Source organism: Elaeis guineensis, chromosome 10 (assembly GCF_000442705.2).
Source record: "Elaeis guineensis isolate ETL-2024a chromosome 10, EG11, whole genome shotgun sequence".
NCBI lineage: Eukaryota > Viridiplantae > Streptophyta > Magnoliopsida > Arecales > Arecaceae > Elaeis > Elaeis guineensis.
In genome coordinates, this window is record NC_026002.2 from 17,592,598 (window position 1) to 17,611,895 (window position 19,298).

Genomic DNA, 19,298 nt, shown 5'->3' on the forward strand with positions numbered 1-19,298 from the left:
TATTTATAGTGGCGAGATGAAGGATACGAAGTCATTCCGTTACTTCACCAAGAAATTGCGGTGCAGGTTCACAAAAGGGACTTATTTGCAAATAATACCTTAGAGTCAGCTAAAATACTAAAACATATCTACTATTGAAATCCATCATATATACCATTTAAATCAGCTACCAGGCAACCATTTCACAATAAAAAAAAAATTGTGCAATTTTAGTACTATATGTTACTCTACCGTAGGATAATAATTCAAACAGCTCGACACGTCTTAATTACAACGTAATGGTACAATTTTCATAAAACCACGAAAAGCAACATCATAGTACGTCATAGTCCTCTCTCAAGCATTGAGACTTGGCCTCGATCCTTCACCACTTTGCACGTCATAGTCAGAGCTAACCATACACTGCTTGGCGTCGAACTTAGAATCCGGATTTTCCATTTACCATGTTCAAGAACAAGCTTACTCTCATCTTCCAATTTTGAGGTGGGGGAAGGCAAAATCACGATCTTCTTGGTCGATATGTCCTTGGTATGATTTCTCCCAGCTCCTCAAAGCAGCTCTCTCTCTACATGAAATAACGATGCGAGCAGCTCTCTCTCTCTGCATGAAATAACGATATTTCTTGAAGATGCATCTTTATATTTACCAGATGTTTGGTTGAAGAGAGTTGGAGTTTAAAATTAAAATAAAATAGATAATTTTTATTCTAACTGTTTGATTGGAGGAGTTTCATTCCAATTTCAATTCGTGGATGAAATGAAAATATCCCAATTACTTAAAACACAATTCTTGCTCTCCTAAAGATTCAAATTTCTATTCAGATTCCGATCACAAATTAAATACTTCGAAAATTTGACCATTCCGATTCCGATTACAAACCAAACACCACTTAATAGTAGGTAACTTTTTGTTGCAGTGTAGTTAAATTGAACAAAGAAAATGAACAACTACAACAATCCTCTGCTTAGCCTATGAATAGTGTTACTTGATCATTTCTGTGCATGGAATAAAGTGAGAATTAATAAAAGATATTAGAGAGTTCCGAGTAATGTTCTTAAATTTAGTGTTTTCGGCATGAGTTTGTACAAGCCATAGTGCTCCAGCTTTGTGTAAGAGTTGAAATGCATTCAACGAGTATGTATAATATTGGTGGTTATGATTAACAAATCACCAACACCTCCCACCATCTCCAAAGACCAATATAAATTTTGAAACAAAACAGAGAGTTATAATAGAACAAGGTACCTGCACTTCATCTGAATTATGTCTAGATCTGCCTTTTTTTCTTTCAATTGATGCCTACCAACCTGGTATCCCCTAAAACATTGAGGCTATTGTTCCCATCAAACTGCTCATACAGCATTTGAGACAGGACCACATCCAAGCAATATAGACTGCTAGCAGTTGAGAAACAATAATGCATCTTCAAAATAAATTTCCATGGAGTGTGACACCAGCCAAGACACTCACTTAGTGCAGATACTAAAGAATCAGAGTTCCTCATGGCTAACAAATTACTGTTACGCTTTTATCATCATGACTCAAGGACAGCAAACCTCTGGCAACAGAATAAAGTCTCATCTTTATGACAAAGGCCACAAGAGACCTAAGAAGATATCACATCCGCTAAAATAGAACTACAGCGAACACTACAGAGCAAATGGTTCTATGGTATCACTTCGAAACATTTCCATGACTGTAATCATCCTCCAAAAGCCGAACATGCGCAAAGATATCAAGTGGCATAGACCATACTTTAGATGAAAATACAGTCAAGCTCTGTTCCGCACAAAGGATACAAGCTCGGAGTAGAGATCAAAGAAATTCAAAGGTGATATAGGAGTAATCAAGGTAATGATCTGAATGAAGCAATCAATGAAAGACTGATTTTAAGCAGAGCATTACATTACCAGCCAACACAATAAGTAAATTGGTATCAGCCACCAATGCTTTCCAAAACAAAATTAGGCACATATCAAATCTTTAATTTCAGAATGCAATCCCCCTGGATGATATGAAACCTACATTTGCAGATAACACCCATCAAAACATGTACCTGATTCGAAACAACTCTACCCTATGAAAGACGAAGTACAATAAACGACTAACTGTCATGTCATCTGCCAAGTCAAGTTCTAGTAAGCTTTTTCCACACTTCTTTTTGTCGTGTGATTTTTCCATAATTAGTTCTATCAAGATAACTAACATACAATATAATCTCAGTAAACATGAATTATGAATCATGATATGGACCAGTAAACAAGAAAACCAAATCATGCAAGCAACACTAATCAGAGCCATTTCATTACGCAAAAGCTAAGTGCACATGAACTTTTGAGACAGAAGGGGAAAAAAAGGAGATAGGTCTATCAAGTCAACTTGTAAACTATAGTGTAGGTAGTTTCCTCAACACAAGTTTCCAAAACGTATAAAGTTGACAATCAAGGATACCACCAAACGTATCTATATCTGAGCATCAACAAACTGAACTGATTGAGATCATGGAGAGAAGAGACTGTGAGCAAATGGGAGGACGTCGATTCTCATGAGTGCATCGGACGGAATCTTTGTGATGAATGAATCCATGGCAAAAATTTGCGGCAGGTCTTGTCTGCCAGGTTATAACATAAAATATTCTTGGAATTGCACAAATACAGCTTGTCATCTTCCCCTTTTCCTCCTCGAGCAAAAAAGACAGGACATATAAGTTTGCCGATGTCAGCTGATATCCTAAGAAGATGCTCATCTGAGGTCGTGCTATTAATCTCAGGATACAAATCGCTCACTCCATTGAGATCGACATTGTATTTCAAATATCTGTTTGATTGTCTTTTCCCATCTCAAAAACATAGAAATGCAGCCAGTCAAAATCACAGCTAGGAACCTCCGCTGCAATCTCAATCATGTGCAGGTGGCCGCGAGACTTTCCAAAGTAACGGATCATCCTCCGGTAACTCTGTGGCGGCACCTGGGTGGTCTTCACCAGCCGCTGCTCAAGATCAAAGGAGACAATGACACCATTTTTAGCGAGCCAGTTCAGTGAGCCATTCCAGTAAACACCTGCCATTCCAACTGTCTCTCCCGGCACAGTCTCCCTCAAGAGCTCCCATGTACCGGCATCCGACGAGTATATCTCGACGTGAAACTGAGAAGCTGTGGGATCGAACGCAGCGTGCGTGATGTTGGAGCTGAGGCAGGCAATTCGATACTGGAAGGATGTCGAAGGATCGAAAACAAGGATGAGCTGGTATTTGAATGGATAAAGGTCGGCAGGGGGGTCGGGGATTTCCCTGTACTGCATGGTGGTGGGATTGAGGAGGAAGGGCCTCAACGGCGACTGGAACGAGGAGGTTGTGCAGAGGACCAGACCGTTGCAGGACTGCCAGATGTAGATGCCGTTGCTGGCGGCGGAGCGGCGGTTGAGGGAGGAAAGTGAGGGGTCGGGGATGGCCGGCGAGGCACCGCCATCGACGGAGAAGGAGGAGATGGTTGTTGTCACGAAGTCTTCAATGAGGAATCCGGAGACGGTGAAGGGGTTGTAGCGGGTGTGGGCGAGGAGGAAGAAGGAATCGGAGGCCAGGGCGAGCCACTCCTTGCAGACGCACTTGAATCGGAGGAGGGACTTCGCCGGCAGCCTGGCGAGGATCTCGAAAGCGATCAGGTCGCTGGGGACCTCGACTGCTGATGAGGACGAAGGCGACATCTCTCTCTCTCTCTGAGCTCTGAGCGCTCCTTTGCCCTCTCTTTCTCGTTCGCCTCCGTATTTATGGTGGTGAAATGAAGGATACGAAGCTATTCTGTTACATCACCAAGAAATTGCAGTTGCAGGTTCAGTTATTTTGCAAATAACACCTCAGCAACATGTCTACCATTAAAATCCATCATATCTACCACGCATATCAGTTACCATGCAACCATTTCACGATAAAAAAGAATTGTGCAATTTGAATACAACATTTTACTGGTACATAGGACAATAATTCAAACAGCTAATGGGTTAATTACAATCATATTGATACAATTTTCATAAGACCATACAAATCAACATCATAGTATACCCAGACGCACAAACAGAATCTTATAATCCACTTAACAAGTTCTTCTAATCTTAGCATCCAAATGAAAGGACCTGCACATTAGAAGCGGCGATCGGTCAGCCATTTGAAGGTGATCGTCACTAAACAAGATGGAAGAAACTAATGTAACATAGAAAATAGTATACTCTGAAGGTCCATTTCCTAAGTCTCTAGATGGAATCTCAAAGCCAATATTAACAAAACACCAAAGGTCCTCGGGAAGTTTAAGCTCTCTGCATCCCAAAAGGCCACAAAAGATGCATACATACATTCACTGCTTGAAAGCAATATTTACATATATAAATATATACATAAATGTTTAGCAAGACTTTAGGAAGAGATTACATGCACGTGCAGTCAATATTGAGATGTAAAGATCCATAAGGACACTCAGCGGCCTGTGGCTCGTCATGGGGATCGCAACAAGGGAGGCACCACTGGATTCCACTTGAATAAAAGTATATGAAAATATTTTCCATAACACAAGAATATATATATATACATGGAGCCTCTTGATATAAAATTTTATTGTTAAAAATTCTAATAAAATAGGCTTCTATGATTATAGATTAATTTTATATTCTGATTTATTATGAAAATATAAACTAAATTATCATCTCAATAAATAATTAAGATATCCATAATTATCTATAAATATATTATTATATTATTTTAATCACGCGATGTAGCATACATCGGTATATGCTTGACACAATTAATGAGCTCTATGATGAATGGATCCATTAATATTATTAAGTGGGTTAAGTCTCAACTTCACTCCTATACACATCTATCTATAAAAAATTTTAGAACATTAAGATCTTCATATTTCTAAAATAAAATTATCCATCATTGTTATTTTTTTTCTTTCGTAAGATAGATACAACTATCATCAATGGCTTTCAAAAATTTTAAAATATGATTCATTGATTATTATTATTTTTTTAAAAAATTATTATTAAATATTTTTATATTTTAATATCATCCATAAAGTTTTTCAATAATTAGTATAAGAGCTTTAATTTTTGTACCAGATAAGAATCAAAATTTTTTTTGAACTCAATCTAAAAAAAAAAGAAATAACTAAATAGAGGAAAGGGTAGAGGGACGGTTTTTCCTGTGGCCATGCGCTCTTCTCCTTTGCTTCTTGCCGGCCGGACCAATCTCCGATGGGATCAAGCTCCGGCCACCACCGGGACCAGCCGGTGCTGAAGGGCTGGCGATTCCCGTCCGGATCCAAAGATCCAAGCAAACAAATAGCAAAAAAAAAAAAAAAGGCCAAACGAAAAAAAAGTGAGAGGCGCGGTTCCCACCGCCGTGCCCTCCTCCTCCTCCCTTGTGGTGACCGCAGGTGGTCGTCAGGAGCAGGCCGACGGCGATCCTTGCAGGCGGTGGTGCTGGACGCCGGCCCTACTTCCTTTCTTCCATTTGATTTCAAACAAAAAAAGAAAGAGACAAGGAACCGCCGGATCTCGGTTTGCCGGCGGTTCCCCTCTCTTGATCGCCGGCGAACCGGTGGCGTCTGGCTGGGGGAGGCATCGGGCCGCCGATTGAAGGCCCCGGCGACTGTTGGCGAAGGTTTGGGCGGAAGCGATGCCGGTTTTGGCCCTTCACTGCATGGTCACGGGGAGATAGAAGGAAACCACTACTGGTTTCGGGTTCGGGTTTTGGGTTCGATCCGCTTCCGAACCCGATTTCTTGTGTAATTATATGGAAATTTTGCACGTGGTCCCGTAGAAGTGCATATTTTGTTATGAACGCATAGAAGAATTACATTTTAATCCCTATGACGAAATTTATCATATAAAAATCTACATATTATTATTTAATCCCTATTCTAAAGTTTATTACATATTTATAATCTAAAAGTTATGTTATAATCCTATAATATAGTGTAATTGCATAACGATCCTCAATATGCTATCACAAATTTTAAACTTCATATTTAGTTTGAGTAATGATATATTTTGTGTTGATTTTTAATTTAAAAGATTATAAATTTTAATGGACGGTGACCATCAAAGTAATCTATTCATTGAGATTTGAAAATTTTTCGGTCTAATATTTAGAAATATATTTTTTATGGATAAAAAATTTATTAAAAATTAATATTTTTTTAAATAAATATTTTTCAGATAATATTTAGACAAAAAATAATTTATCCATATTATTTTTACGCATTGAAAAATGACTCAGAAATTTGTTATCTATATTCTTTTGCATTATTAGTTTTGCGGATAAGTTGCTAAGATCTATCTATATTTTTCATAATACTTTTATTATATAAATATTATTATATATAATAATATAATATAATATATTATATTATTATTATTATTATATTATCATATTATAATACATTATATTATTATTATATTATATATTATTATAACATAATATAATATAATAATAATTTATTATAATATTATAATATAATATTCTATCTTAAATTACAATATATTATATTAAAATAAAATATAGTAATTATATTATATTACAATATACTATATGAAAATACAATATAGTATATTACATTATAATAATATATTATAATATCTAATATAAGTATTATTATATTATGTTATATTAGATATTATGATATATTATATATTATAATATATTATATTATTATATTATATTATAAGATTAAGGATATATTGAAATAAATTTAAAAAATAAAATAAATATAAATAAATTAATCAATAAAAAAATTGATCTATTTTCTCGTAACATCTGCCCATAATAGAATCAGACACAGAGTGTGATAGCAGCCAAGAGACTCACTTAGTGCAAATACCAAAGAATCAGAGTTCCTCGCGGCTAGCAAATTACTTTTACGCCTTATCATCATGACTCTAGGACAGCAAACCTCTGGCAACAGAATAAAGTCTCATCAACAAGGGCCAAAAGAGACCTAAGAAGATGTCAGATCCGCTAAAAATAGAACTACAGCGAACACTACAGAGCAAATGGTTCCATAGTATCACTTCGAAACCTTTTCATGACTGTAATCATCCTCCAAAAGCCTAACATGCGCAAAGATATCAAGCAGTATAGTCCTTACTTTAGATGAAAATACAGTCAAGCTTCTGTTCCGCACAGAAGGATACAAGCTCGGAGTAGAGATCAAAGAAACTCAAAGGTGATATAGAAGTAATCAACGCAATGAGCTGAATGAAGCATCAATGAAAGACTGATTTTAAGCAGAGCATTTCATTACCAAGCAACACAATAAGTATAATTGGTATCAGCCACCAATGCTATTCCAAAACAAAATTAGGCACATATCGAATCTTTAGTTTCAGAATGCAATCCCCCCGGATGATATGAAACCTACATTCGCAAATAACACCCATCAAAACATGTACCTGATTCGAGCAAACTCCACCCTATGAAAGATGAAGTACAATAAACGACTAACAGTCACATCACCTGCAAAGTCAAGTTCTAGTAAGATTTTTCCCCACTTTTTTTTTCTTGTGATTTTTCCATAATTAGTTCCATCAAGATAACTAACATACAATATAATCTCAGTAAACATGAATTATGAATCATGCTACGAACCAGTAAACAAGAAAACCAAATCATGCAAGCAACACTAATCAGAACCATTTCATTGCACAAAAGCTAAGTGCACATGAATTTTTGAGACAGAAGGCCGAAAAAGGGAGATAGGTGTATCAAGTCAACCTGTAAACCAAAGTGCAGGTAGTCTCCTCAACACAAGCATCCAAAATGTATAAAGTTGACAATCAAGGATACCACCAAACGTATCTATATCTGAACATCAACAAACTGAACTGATTGAGATCATGGAGAGAAGAGACTGTGAGCAAATGGGAAGAAGTCAATTATCATGCCTGCATCCGGCAGAATCTTTGTGATGAATGAATCCATGGCAAAAATTTTGCGGCAGGTCTTGTCTGCAAGGTTATAACATAAAATATTCTCGGAATTGCACAAATACAGCTTGTCATCTTCACCTTCTCCTCCTCGAGCAAAAAAGACAGGATATACAAGGTTGCCGATTTCAGGTGATAACCTGAGAAGATTCTCATCTGAGGGTGTACTATTAATCTCAGGATACACATCCCTCACTCCATTGAGATCGACATTGTATATCAAATACCTGCTCTGATTGTCTTTTCCCATCTCAAAGACATAGAAATGCAGCCAGTCAAAATCACAGCAACGAACCTCCGCTGCAATCTCAATTATGTACAGGTGGCCGCGAGACTCTCCAAAGTAACGGATCATCCTGCAGTGACTCCGTGGCGGCACCTGGGTGGTCTTCACCAGCTGCTGCTCAACATCAAAGGAGACAATGACACAATTTTGAGTGAGCCAGTTCAGTGAGCCATTCCAGTAAACACCTATCCCTTCAACTGTCCCACCTGGCAGAGTCTCCCTCAAGAGCTCCCATGCACCGGTATCCGACGAGTATATTTCGACGTGAAACTGAGAAGCTGTGGGATCGAACGCAGCGTGCATGATGTTGGAGCTGAGGCAGGCAATTCGATACTGGAAGGATGTCGAAGGATCGAAAAGAAGGATGAACTGGTATTTGAATGGATAAAGGTCGGCAGGGGGGTCGGGGATTTCCCTGTACTGCATGGTGGTGAGATTGAGAAGGAAGGGGCTGAACTGCCACTGCGACGAGTGCGTTGTGCAGAGGACCAGGCCGTTGCAGGACTGCCAGACGAAGATGCCGTTGTTGGCGGCGGAGCGGCGGTTGAGGGAGGAGAGTGAGGGGTCAGGGATGGCCGGCGATTCGCCGCCGTCGACGGAGAAGGAAGAAATGGTTGTTGTCGCGAAGTCTTCGACAAGGAATCCGGAGACGGTGAGGGGGTTGTAGCGGGTGTGGGCGTCGAGGAAGAAGGAATCGGAGGCCATGGCGAGCCACTGCTTGCAGACGCATTTGAATCGGAGGACGGACTTCGCCGGCAGCCTGGAAAGGATCTCGAAAATCAGGTCGCTGGGGACGTTGACTGCTGATGAGGAAGAGGGCGACATCTCTCTCTGAGCTCTGAGTGCTCCTTTGCCCTCCCTTTCTCCTTTTCCTCCCTATTTATAGTGGTGAAATGAAGGATAAGAAGCTATTCTGTTGCATCCCCAAGAAATTGTAATTGCAGGTTCACAAAAGAGAGTTATTTGCAGATGACACCTCAGCAACATGTCTACCATTAAAATCCATCATATCTACCACTCATATCACTTACCATGCAACCATTTCACGATAAAAAAGAATTGTGCAATTTGAATACAACATTTTACTTGTACATAGGACACTAATTCAAACAGCTAGGAATGGATTAATTACTATCATAATGATACAATTTTCATAAAACCATACAAATCAACATCATACTACACCCAGAGGCACAAACAGAATCTTCTAATCCACCTTAACAAGCACTTCTAATCCTTAGCATCCAAATGAAAGGACCTGTACATTAGAAGAGGCAAGTGGTCAGCCATTTGAAGGTGATCATCACTAAACAAGATGGAAGAAACTAATGTAACATAGAAAATAATATGCTCTCAAGGTCCATTTCCCAAGGCTCTAGATGGAATCTCGAAGCCAATATTAACAAAACACCAAAGGTCCTCAGGAAGTTGAGCTCTCTGCATCCCAAAAGACCAAAAAAGATGCACATATACATTCACTGCTTGAAAGCAATATTTACATATATAAATATACACACAAATGTTTAGCAAGGATTTTGGAAGAGATTACACGCATTTGCAGTCACTATTGAGATGTAAAGATCCATAAGGACACTCAGCGGTCTGTGGCTCTTGTCATAGGGGTCGCAACGAGGGAGACACCATTGCATTCCACTTTAATAAAGATACATGAAAATATTTTTCATAACACATGAATATATACATGAAGCCTCTTGGTGTGAGATTTTATATTGAGAAAGCTAGATATCACTAATGAAGTATACTTCTGCATAGAAAAATTTATACATGTATGATCATGCAATTATCATGAACATATAAAAATGCACGTGTCAATGAAGTAATGCAAAGATGGTAATTTGTTATGATGATGGTTTATGATACATAGTAGCAGTAGAAATAGATAGCCACTCACATAAGCTGCAATAATTTGCAATTGCAAAAAGCATCTAAATAGATGCATAATGATGCAGCTAGATGCAATTGCAATTAACATCTAAAAAGTTATATAATAATGAAATATTAAACAGCTAGTAAACAGATTGAAGGCCACAATGCAATGTTGTAAATACCAATAGTGAATAGTAACTAAAATACTACACAGTCATGGCCCTATACAAAACCAATGCAAAACTTAACCTAGGTCCCATTTGCAACAGAAAAGATCCCATCCTAAACCATTAGAACCATTATTATAAAGCACATAAAAGAAAAAGACACTACTGCACCAATAATACGAATAAACACCAAGATCTTGCAAGGAGCTGGCATGTAGCACTGCAGGCATCAGTACACGCCACATAGCCCTTGGATCAAGCATGCAGGCAACATAGGACCCCTAAGTGCCTGATCTAGGACATATCAAGCACCTAGGCACCAGAAGCACGACTACATGCCTGATCCAAGATAGATCAGGCATCCACCAATGGTTGCATAAAAATACAAATACAAGCACAAGCATAAACCAAAGGCAAATAGGACACAGACTAGTAGAAATCGAGGTTGGGCTTAGGTAGAAATCTGGGATTAGCTTTATGGTTAGATCTCAAGTGGACTAGGCAATGCATGGGGTCAATGGCCATGGAAGTGCTACATATCACACATTTTGAAGAAGTACGGGTGAACGTTAGGGTTAAGGAAAGTACTGCAGCTAGGGATTAGGGTTTGAGGTTTTAGGGTGGAAAATGGGGTCGATCAGTGCAACATAGGATGGGAAGGATGCTGAGGTTGGGTGCTTGACCAAAGAAGAAGAGGATGCAGAAATTTAGAGAACATTTACGAAGCAATGGAGGAGAGGAGAGATGAGCAAGGGGATGAGAGAGGAGGGAACCAAACCTCGAGCAGCAGGGCAGATAATGAGGCTCCAACGGCATTTATTTATAGCTAACATTGCAAGATAGCTGTATACATCCCAAAGATTATCCTACAAGCTAGGGCTTAAGCCAATCTGAAAAAGATCAAACACATGCAATATGATGCATAGACAAATATTCTCAGATGCATGGTTCAAAACTTATCCATTATTAGTGTCACAATCTGGTAGTATGTTAGCTAAATGGATGCATATAATATTGCAACAAAACTACCAGATACAAAAGATAGTTATGTCGAAGGATACAAAAATGATTATATCCTAGCTTTGTAAGCAATAGAGCTCTTGCAGCACCAGGAGATCATGCAAGTCCAATTAAGACCTAATCGCATTTCATAATTTCTACAATATCCCAAATTTGCATGCTGAATATGTCCATAGAAAGAATGGATAAAGAACAAAAATACTGTCCTAACCTACAAGCTGAAGTGGAAATGCCAAGCTAACGTTGTGCAATAACAAATTGACGCACATCAACATGCTCCTGCTTTCATTGTATTTCATCTTATTTGAAGTTTGAAAGACTAACATAATTGGATATAGAATAAACCAATATTTTCTAGTAAAACAAGCAAACCCTAGATAAATTTCTGTTGTCCATATCTCAAACTGGTAGATTTGATACAAGCACAAGCTTCAGCTTGATTCCTGCAAACTGCTTGTTTTCTCCTCTTAGTTAATGCAATCCTATACATAAAGCATATACATTGTTCTAGATTCTACAACATCTTATCCTCATACGTCTAGGAATTAAAACAGATGAACAAGGATAACTAAACCAGGGTTACATACCTTATAAGTTCCCTCCTCTATTAAGCATATCATAAAGCCAAGCAACAACATTCAGTAACTAATGAAAGTACAAAACGATAGGCTCCTAATCTTGCATACTCTACATGTCAGAAACTGTCATGAAGCATCCAGAATACCCAGATTCCATTTTTTCACTTTCTAATCTTCAATAAACCTGAAATGATCTTAAGATTTCCCTTTATTCTCTTATTACTAAGCTCCTAGCTCCCAAATACAAATTCAGGTTTTTATTTTCCTTTCTCCCCAGGATAAATGAATGAGTCAAATAAAATTCCACACTTATAGAGTGTGAAATGCATGTTCCTTTAATTAATCCATGAAAAAACCAATAAATTCAAAAAAAAGCACGTTTTTTTTTAGATCAACAGAACCATCAGTATTGCTTCAGCAATAAATAATTAACAAAAAGCAGGTAACTCCACTATGTATAATACACAATATGATCTAATTATTAGAAAATAATGGGGTTTATATCCCAAAACAGGTCTCAACAAGTTTATCAACTAGGCTTAAACTGCAAATGTAGGATTTGAATTCTTTCTAACTTAGTTTTGATATGCTCAGAGTTAAGCCTGACAGTAATATACTTCGGTCTTTATGAGATAAGCACTTGCACTTTTCTACAGTAGTCAGAAGGGAGCAACATCCCCGAGGAAATAAAAGGAGGGAAAGAAGGTGGGAAAAATGAAAAAAACTATCCCTTTCCAAAACAAATAACACAAGCACCTGGAAAACTTGACCCAAGTTTGATGATCTGAGATCAAGGTTCCCTCACCTCAGGTCAATCCACCTGTCGGTTCCCATCTTTATAGATGTGATGGAGTATGGGAAATAAGCATATTCTTGACCTAATTTTTTAATGGTTACAATGTAAATGCATATACAGTGCACCACATTAATAATGCATTTATCAACTGTTGGATTCAAATCCTGACATTTTGGGCAAAACTCCAAACCTGTAAATTTTTGGTTCAATACGAATCAGTCTGAAAATGGAATTTGGGTGTTTCAGCTGAAATTAAATTCTCAGACCAATTTATTGTTCATATGAGCTCATATTGACAAAGTTTAGGGGGGGAAAAAACATTGTTTCAGGTGTTAGAACTAACTACTGAGGCCAACTTATCATATACATGAGCTCAAATTACAAATTTTAGGAAACAAGCATTGTTTTGAGTGTTTTGTCTTTTATATAATTTACCTTACTCTTGATTGATAAATTCAAACTTATAAAATTGTTTTTACAAAAGCAAATGAAAACCTTATGAGTGTTAAGCAGATTTATGATCACAAAGGGATTATAATGGTTGCCAGAAATTCAATGCAAACAGGTAGCTGAAGTTACAATTAAACTAACCAAAGTGATGCCAAGCGCAGAGGAATGCAAATAAAATTATAGGATAAGTGAAGGGGGAAAAAGAATACAGAAGAAAGAAAAGATAAAGGGACCCTGTACTGCTAGAGTTATGTGTATTTCTATTACATGGCGATCAGGTCATAACTATCATGGCTTTACGAATTTTTTCCAGTAGAATATGGAAGGTATAACAAAATCTCTAGCAACTCGGAAATGCTTATTGGAATATAATTAATCCTAAGACAATCCTATGGAGGTTTGGAGAAAAAGAGCCACGAGTACTATTTACAAAGCCATCAGATATAAATATTTGATAATCATATCTAGGTTCATAGACATGTGCAGTGAATATGAAAATAAAGAAATTGATAAATTGATTACATCATAACTGTATACTTCCAAATGGACATGCTACATATGAGTAATGTTACTACTAAAATTACTCCATAACAAACTGATGACTATCACCACATGCACTAGATTATAATATAGAGCACTAAACAAACCGAAACAAGACAAGATCTAGTTAACTTTATTGAAGATAATTTTTGCCACTAATGGATAATAAAGCGGGGAAGAAATACATCGCAACACGGACAGGCTCACATAGACACCTTCAATCGACATAACAGTGCAAAGGAGCGTGAAACTAAGAACCTTACCACACGGTGAAGAAATTGCGACAGGAAGAAACTAAGTATGTTATGATCAGTGTACCAATATAGAATTCTTGCAATAAAGAAGCTATAAATTACTTCAACATTTGTTCAGATCAGTGGGGTCAGCATCTTCATGTCCAATTAATTACATGAATTGATTTCCCCATATAAAGAAACTGCACTTGGTTATCAAAAAAAAAAAAAAAAAGGATTTGCCCTTTATTGAGTAAATAAAGTGGAAACTGACACACTTTGTCCTTTAAACTTTTTAACTTCGTCTGCATAGCATTTGTCAATAGAACTGCTACCATTGAAAATAAATACTTTTAGCTAACAAAAAATACCAAGAATCTTGTAACCAAAAACCTTGTAAGTAAACATATCACCACAGGAGCCAACTATCAGATTACTAATAAAGATCAGTATTTCAATGCAGAATTATTGCAATAAAAGAGCTAAAATCACTTCTATGATTGTTAAGATCAGTATCTTCAGCATCCTGATGAACAATTCACTATATAATGAAATTGCATTCATTAAAATAAATATAGTCAACAGCAATATGTTCCATCTTCTAAATTGTTAGAAAACCTGGTGAATATGACCACTACCATTCCAAATAAAAATCTCCAACAGACAATGCAGACCAGCTTGACATTAAAAATGAATTTCAAGAAAATAAAAATTCCATGAAGCAAATAACAAGAGTGTGGAAAAGAAAATTTGTGCAAAAAAAAAAAGCTAAAGCAACAAGCAATTCATGGTATTGACAGATCACTGACAGTACAGACAACACGATTAGCTGAATAGCAACAGTAACAAGAACATATTGATGTTTAACATAAACATAAATAATACCAGCAGGCAGACAGAAATACAAAATTTAAAGTTGCACATGAGAGAAGAGCTTCGCTATTCCTTCTGCTCAGTGATGAGAATTGCTGCTCCCAATTGACAATCTCCTGAAGCTTGCGACAAAATTCCTTAACCTGGCCTTCGATGATGCGGACCGGCCATTACTATTACTGCTTGATGGAAGATCAATGGCAGCAACCTGATCGGCCAATACCGGAACCTGCTCGACTCCATTTTCCTGCAACCCTCTCTCGCTCATGATCAAATCCTGGTCCTGCTTCTCAACCGAAACCAAGTTGACAGCAAATGACTCCCCCCTCGCTGCCCTCAACCACTCCACGCCCTTCAGCGTCACCCCCCGGCACTTCTTGAGCTTCACCTTCGCGAGACTGGGGCACCCCTTGGCGAGGGCCTCCATGCCGCGGTCCGAGACCGGGCACCCTTTGATGCAGAGCTTCTTGAGCGCCGAGCACTTGGCGGCGATGCAAGAGATCTCGGCGTCGCCTATGGTCTCGCAGCCGCAGAGCGCGAGACGCTCGAGGCCACGACAGATGCCGGCAATCGGCTCCAGACTCAGCGCCGTGGATTGACGCCGATCAGGACCAGCTCTTGCAAATTGGGGCAGCCTCTGGCAATGGCCATGAGGCCGAGGTCGCCGATCCGGTTGGTCCGCCAGCCGTCGATGTGGATCTTGCGGAGGAGGCGGCACTTGTCCGCGACGGCGGTGACGCCGGCGTCGGTGCACTCGGGGACCTTGACGATGTGGAGGACCTCCAGATCGGGGCAGGAGGAGAGGGCGAAGAGACCGCGGTCGCTGACTTGGATCTTCTCGAGGTGGACCTCGGCGATGCCGGGGACGCGGCCAGCGATCTCCTCGAGGAGGAGATCCCAGTCGCCGGAGCAGCGGAGGATCTTGAGGGATCTGAGGTTGGGGGAGCCAGCGATGAGGGGAGCGAAGCACTGGGCGTTGTAGAGCTCTTTGAGGCAGATGGATCGGAGAGAGGAGGAGGGAGGACCGACGGGATCGGCAGTGTCGGTGAGGCCGCGAAGGCGCTTGATGGAGAGGTCCTCGAGCAGGGGGCAGGAACGGAGGATGGCAGCGATGCCGGCGGGACCGAATGTGCAGGAGGCGCAAGAGAGCTTGCGGAGGGCGGGGCAGCTAGCGGCGAGGGCGGCCATGCCACGGTCTGTAAGCAAGCGGCAGGCGCGAAGCTTGAGGCGGGAGAGGTTGGGGCAGCGAGCGGCGATAAGCGCGAGGGCGTCGTCGCCGATGCTCTCGGAGCGTCGATCGCACTTGAGGGCGAGCTTGGTGACAGCGTCGAAACGGGCGAAGAGGGCCGGGGCGGCGGCGAGGAGTGCTGCGCGGGCGTCGAGGGCGAGACGGTGGCGGCTCTGGCCCTCGACGGCGAGCCAGCGCCGGCAGACGAGGGAACAGCGCTTACGATCGCCGGAGCCGAGGGAGTGGAAGATGAGGGCCAGGCACTCGTCGGGGAGGTCGAGGGTGTGGTCGCAGTCCGGATCGCCGCCGCCGCCGGCGGTTTGGAGAGACATGGGGTTGAGAACGTTATTGGAGCGGCAGCGGCGGCGGCGGCGAGGGGAGGACGAGGGGGATCGGGATAGGGTGGAGGCCGTCTGGCCCATGAACCACGGCGACAGAGGCTTACGGTGCGGTCGCGGATGGCGTTATCTTATCATGGACCGGAGAGGAACGGTGGAGGGCCGTCCATTTCTCCCCTCTCCTATCTAAACTTGGGAGGGGAAAGCTGGACCAGTATTTAGAAAGAATTAGAATTAGTTTATTTTGGCAATTTACTTAGGGCCAGTTCCCGTTTCCGTTGCTCTAGATAAAATACCGGCCCATAAAATCTGCACCGTGGAGGAAGAGAGACTGTCATGGAGTCAGCGTTAAGCACCAATTCATTCATGACACTTAGCAAGGGACCAATTTGGTACCATGACTGGGCTCCAAACCGTATTTATCCGAAAACGGGAATGCTGTGCTTGGCGGCGTGGACGGGTACGTGGACGCCGTGTTGTAATTTCTTGTAGGAGAGGGGGCGGAGGCAGCGAGGAGACTTCGTAAACGACGCAGCGACAGCTGTAGCGAAAGTTGTCGAGATCGGACCGACCCGGCCGGTGGGTTAAGGACGGTGGGGCTACAGTCGGTGCTTCGCTTGCCGTATTTCGTACGTTTCTTCTTTTGTGGACCTGGTCATGAGCCAGCTTCGTCGCATTTTCGAAAAGTTAAAGTTGAAATGCCATTGGAGGGAAAAAGAGTGACATGAAGAGGAATGATGTGATAGTATTAATATGATTAAAGTGACAAGAAGGAGATGAGTCAAGTTTATTATGCGGTAATGATATGGAAAGCGCTTCGTCTGCGTCTGAGCTCCACTGAGCCTTTAACCTACGCGTGACTAAGACTAGGGCTAAGCTTTTTCGGGTATTCAAAAAGTAGAAGTTGAAATGTCGATAGATGGAAAACAAAGAGCGACGACAAGGAGATAAATTCATTGCAGATGATGATATGGAAGGCATATCATTCACAACTAAGCTCAGTTAAGCCTTAAACCAAAACTTATTTAGATCAGCTAGATAAATCCATTTTCTCTATTCCATTCGATTTAGAGCCGTATCTTCTGAAGATATTCAGATACCAAATCCATCCTCACTATTTCAAAATTTATTATTTTTTATCTATCTCTGACACTTTTCATTTATTGCATATATCAAATCACTTATGATGCACCTATCGACTTAATTGCACATATCCAAGCAATCTAAATCATCACTCGCTTAATTTAATTTCCTTTCAACAATCTTTATTTTTTGAATAACTTCAAAAAAATTACAGCAGCACTCTAATTTTTAGTCATACTTATACTCAAAAATTTTAATTTTTTCAATTAATTCCTAAAAATTTAGTTTGGTTATGATATGGTCTAGCCGTCCATCTCCATAAGAATTTATGCATACATGATTGTCATGCGAGATAACTTTAGATATAAAATTCCATCAATACTTTTGTAGCTGAATTAGAAAAATTATATTTTAATAAAAATAAAAATCTTAAGTTACATTAGCTATTTCACACTCAGAGAGTTAATAGCTTAGAGCTTGAATAGATGTCTAGGCTATATTTCGTAGCTTTTAAAATCTAATTAAAAATTTTGAAATAATTGGAGTATAAGTACAAATTATGAAAAGTTGAAGGGATACCAAAATAATTTTTTTTATAATTTTATTTCTTATTCTTTCTTTTCTTATATTATCATATATCAATATTACAATCTTATTTTGTTTTGTGCACATATTTTTTCTAATTGTCAAACCTTTTGTATCGTAAAATATAACTAGATGTATAGCTATCTTATCAAATTTTTCTTTCAATATGGAGAATCATCCTAAGAATCAATATTATGTATGTAATCCAGAGGCAATCGCATATCTTTTCCATTTCATCAAACATACTTCAATCGTACGAATAACATCCACTTTAGTCTACCATTTCTTATAAATAATTATTTTTAAATATAATAAATGAATGCTTTTAGAAATTTTATGATCCTCAAATTTCACTCCATCTTCATCTCTATTTCTAATTTTACTAAAATTATATTCTATGTATTTTATCTTGATCCAACTTAATCTAAAACTATGGAATTCTAATACTCTCTTTTATAATTCCAACCTACTATTAACCTTGACTTTAGTTTTATCGATCAAAATTATATCATCCATAAATAGTATATATCAAGAAATATTATCCTAAATAAGCCTAGTAAGCTTAAATATAACCAGCCAAAAATGATAAATATTTGGAGTAGATTTTTGATATAAATCTATTATGATTAGAATATCACTGGCATTATTATCACCGGTTCTTACACTAGTAACAACTCTATAGTACATGTCCTTAATTATATTGATAAATCTAATAAAAACTTATTTCTTTTATAACACTTACTATAAAACTTCTCCATGAACTCCATCATATGTGTTTTCTAAATTGATAAAAACCATATAAAAATCTTATAGTTTTTCCTCTATACTTCTCTATTAATCTTCAAAAAATCAAGCTTCTATATTCAACTTTTTTGATATAAAACCAAATCAATTTTCTCATACTTTTATATCACACCTTAATCTATAGCAAATAATCCTCTTTTATAATTTCGTATATGGCTCATGATTTTAGTTCCATGATAGTTAAAATGGCACGTACCTTTCCTCCATTTGTCATGTAACTTCTTCTTTCTAAAATGTCATGACTTAGTCAACCAAATTATTCCCATGTGCTGTAAACACTTCCAAACTTTAATAGAGATTCGCTTAGGTGGTAGTGTAAAAATTTTATTTTCCCTACAGAACCTTTATGTTGTCAAGTGTTATTTTTAACTTTATGTTGGTCCCGTAGCTCAGTGGGTCAGAGTGTTGGTCTTATGAGCCGAAGGCCGCGAGTTCAAGCCTCTCTGGGACCA

At 38.9% G+C, this 19,298-nt stretch overlaps 1 protein-coding gene, 1 non-coding gene and 2 pseudogenes across 2 annotated transcripts; 1 reads left to right on the forward strand and 3 right to left on the reverse strand.

Annotated features, from left to right (window-relative positions):
• Positions 1–791: 791 nt before the first annotated feature.
• Positions 792–4,488, reverse strand: LOC105036873 (F-box protein At5g07610-like; annotated as a pseudogene).
• A 3,245-nt stretch (positions 4,489–7,733) lies between these two features.
• Positions 7,734–9,306, reverse strand: LOC105052921 (F-box protein At5g07610-like; annotated as a pseudogene).
• LOC105052922 (F-box protein At1g47056) lies at positions 9,277–16,763 on the reverse strand. Its single transcript, XM_010933910.4, is given in 3 exon segments — positions 9,277–9,522; positions 14,821–15,399; positions 15,402–16,763. Coding segments are annotated over 2 exon segments (1,569 nt in total). The 5' UTR covers positions 16,459–16,763; the 3' UTR covers positions 9,277–9,522; positions 14,821–14,887.
• Positions 16,764–19,224: 2,461 nt separating this feature from the next.
• TRNAI-UAU (transfer RNA isoleucine (anticodon UAU)) lies at positions 19,225–19,298 on the forward strand. The gene has a single exon. It is a non-coding gene; the product is annotated as a tRNA-Ile (tRNA).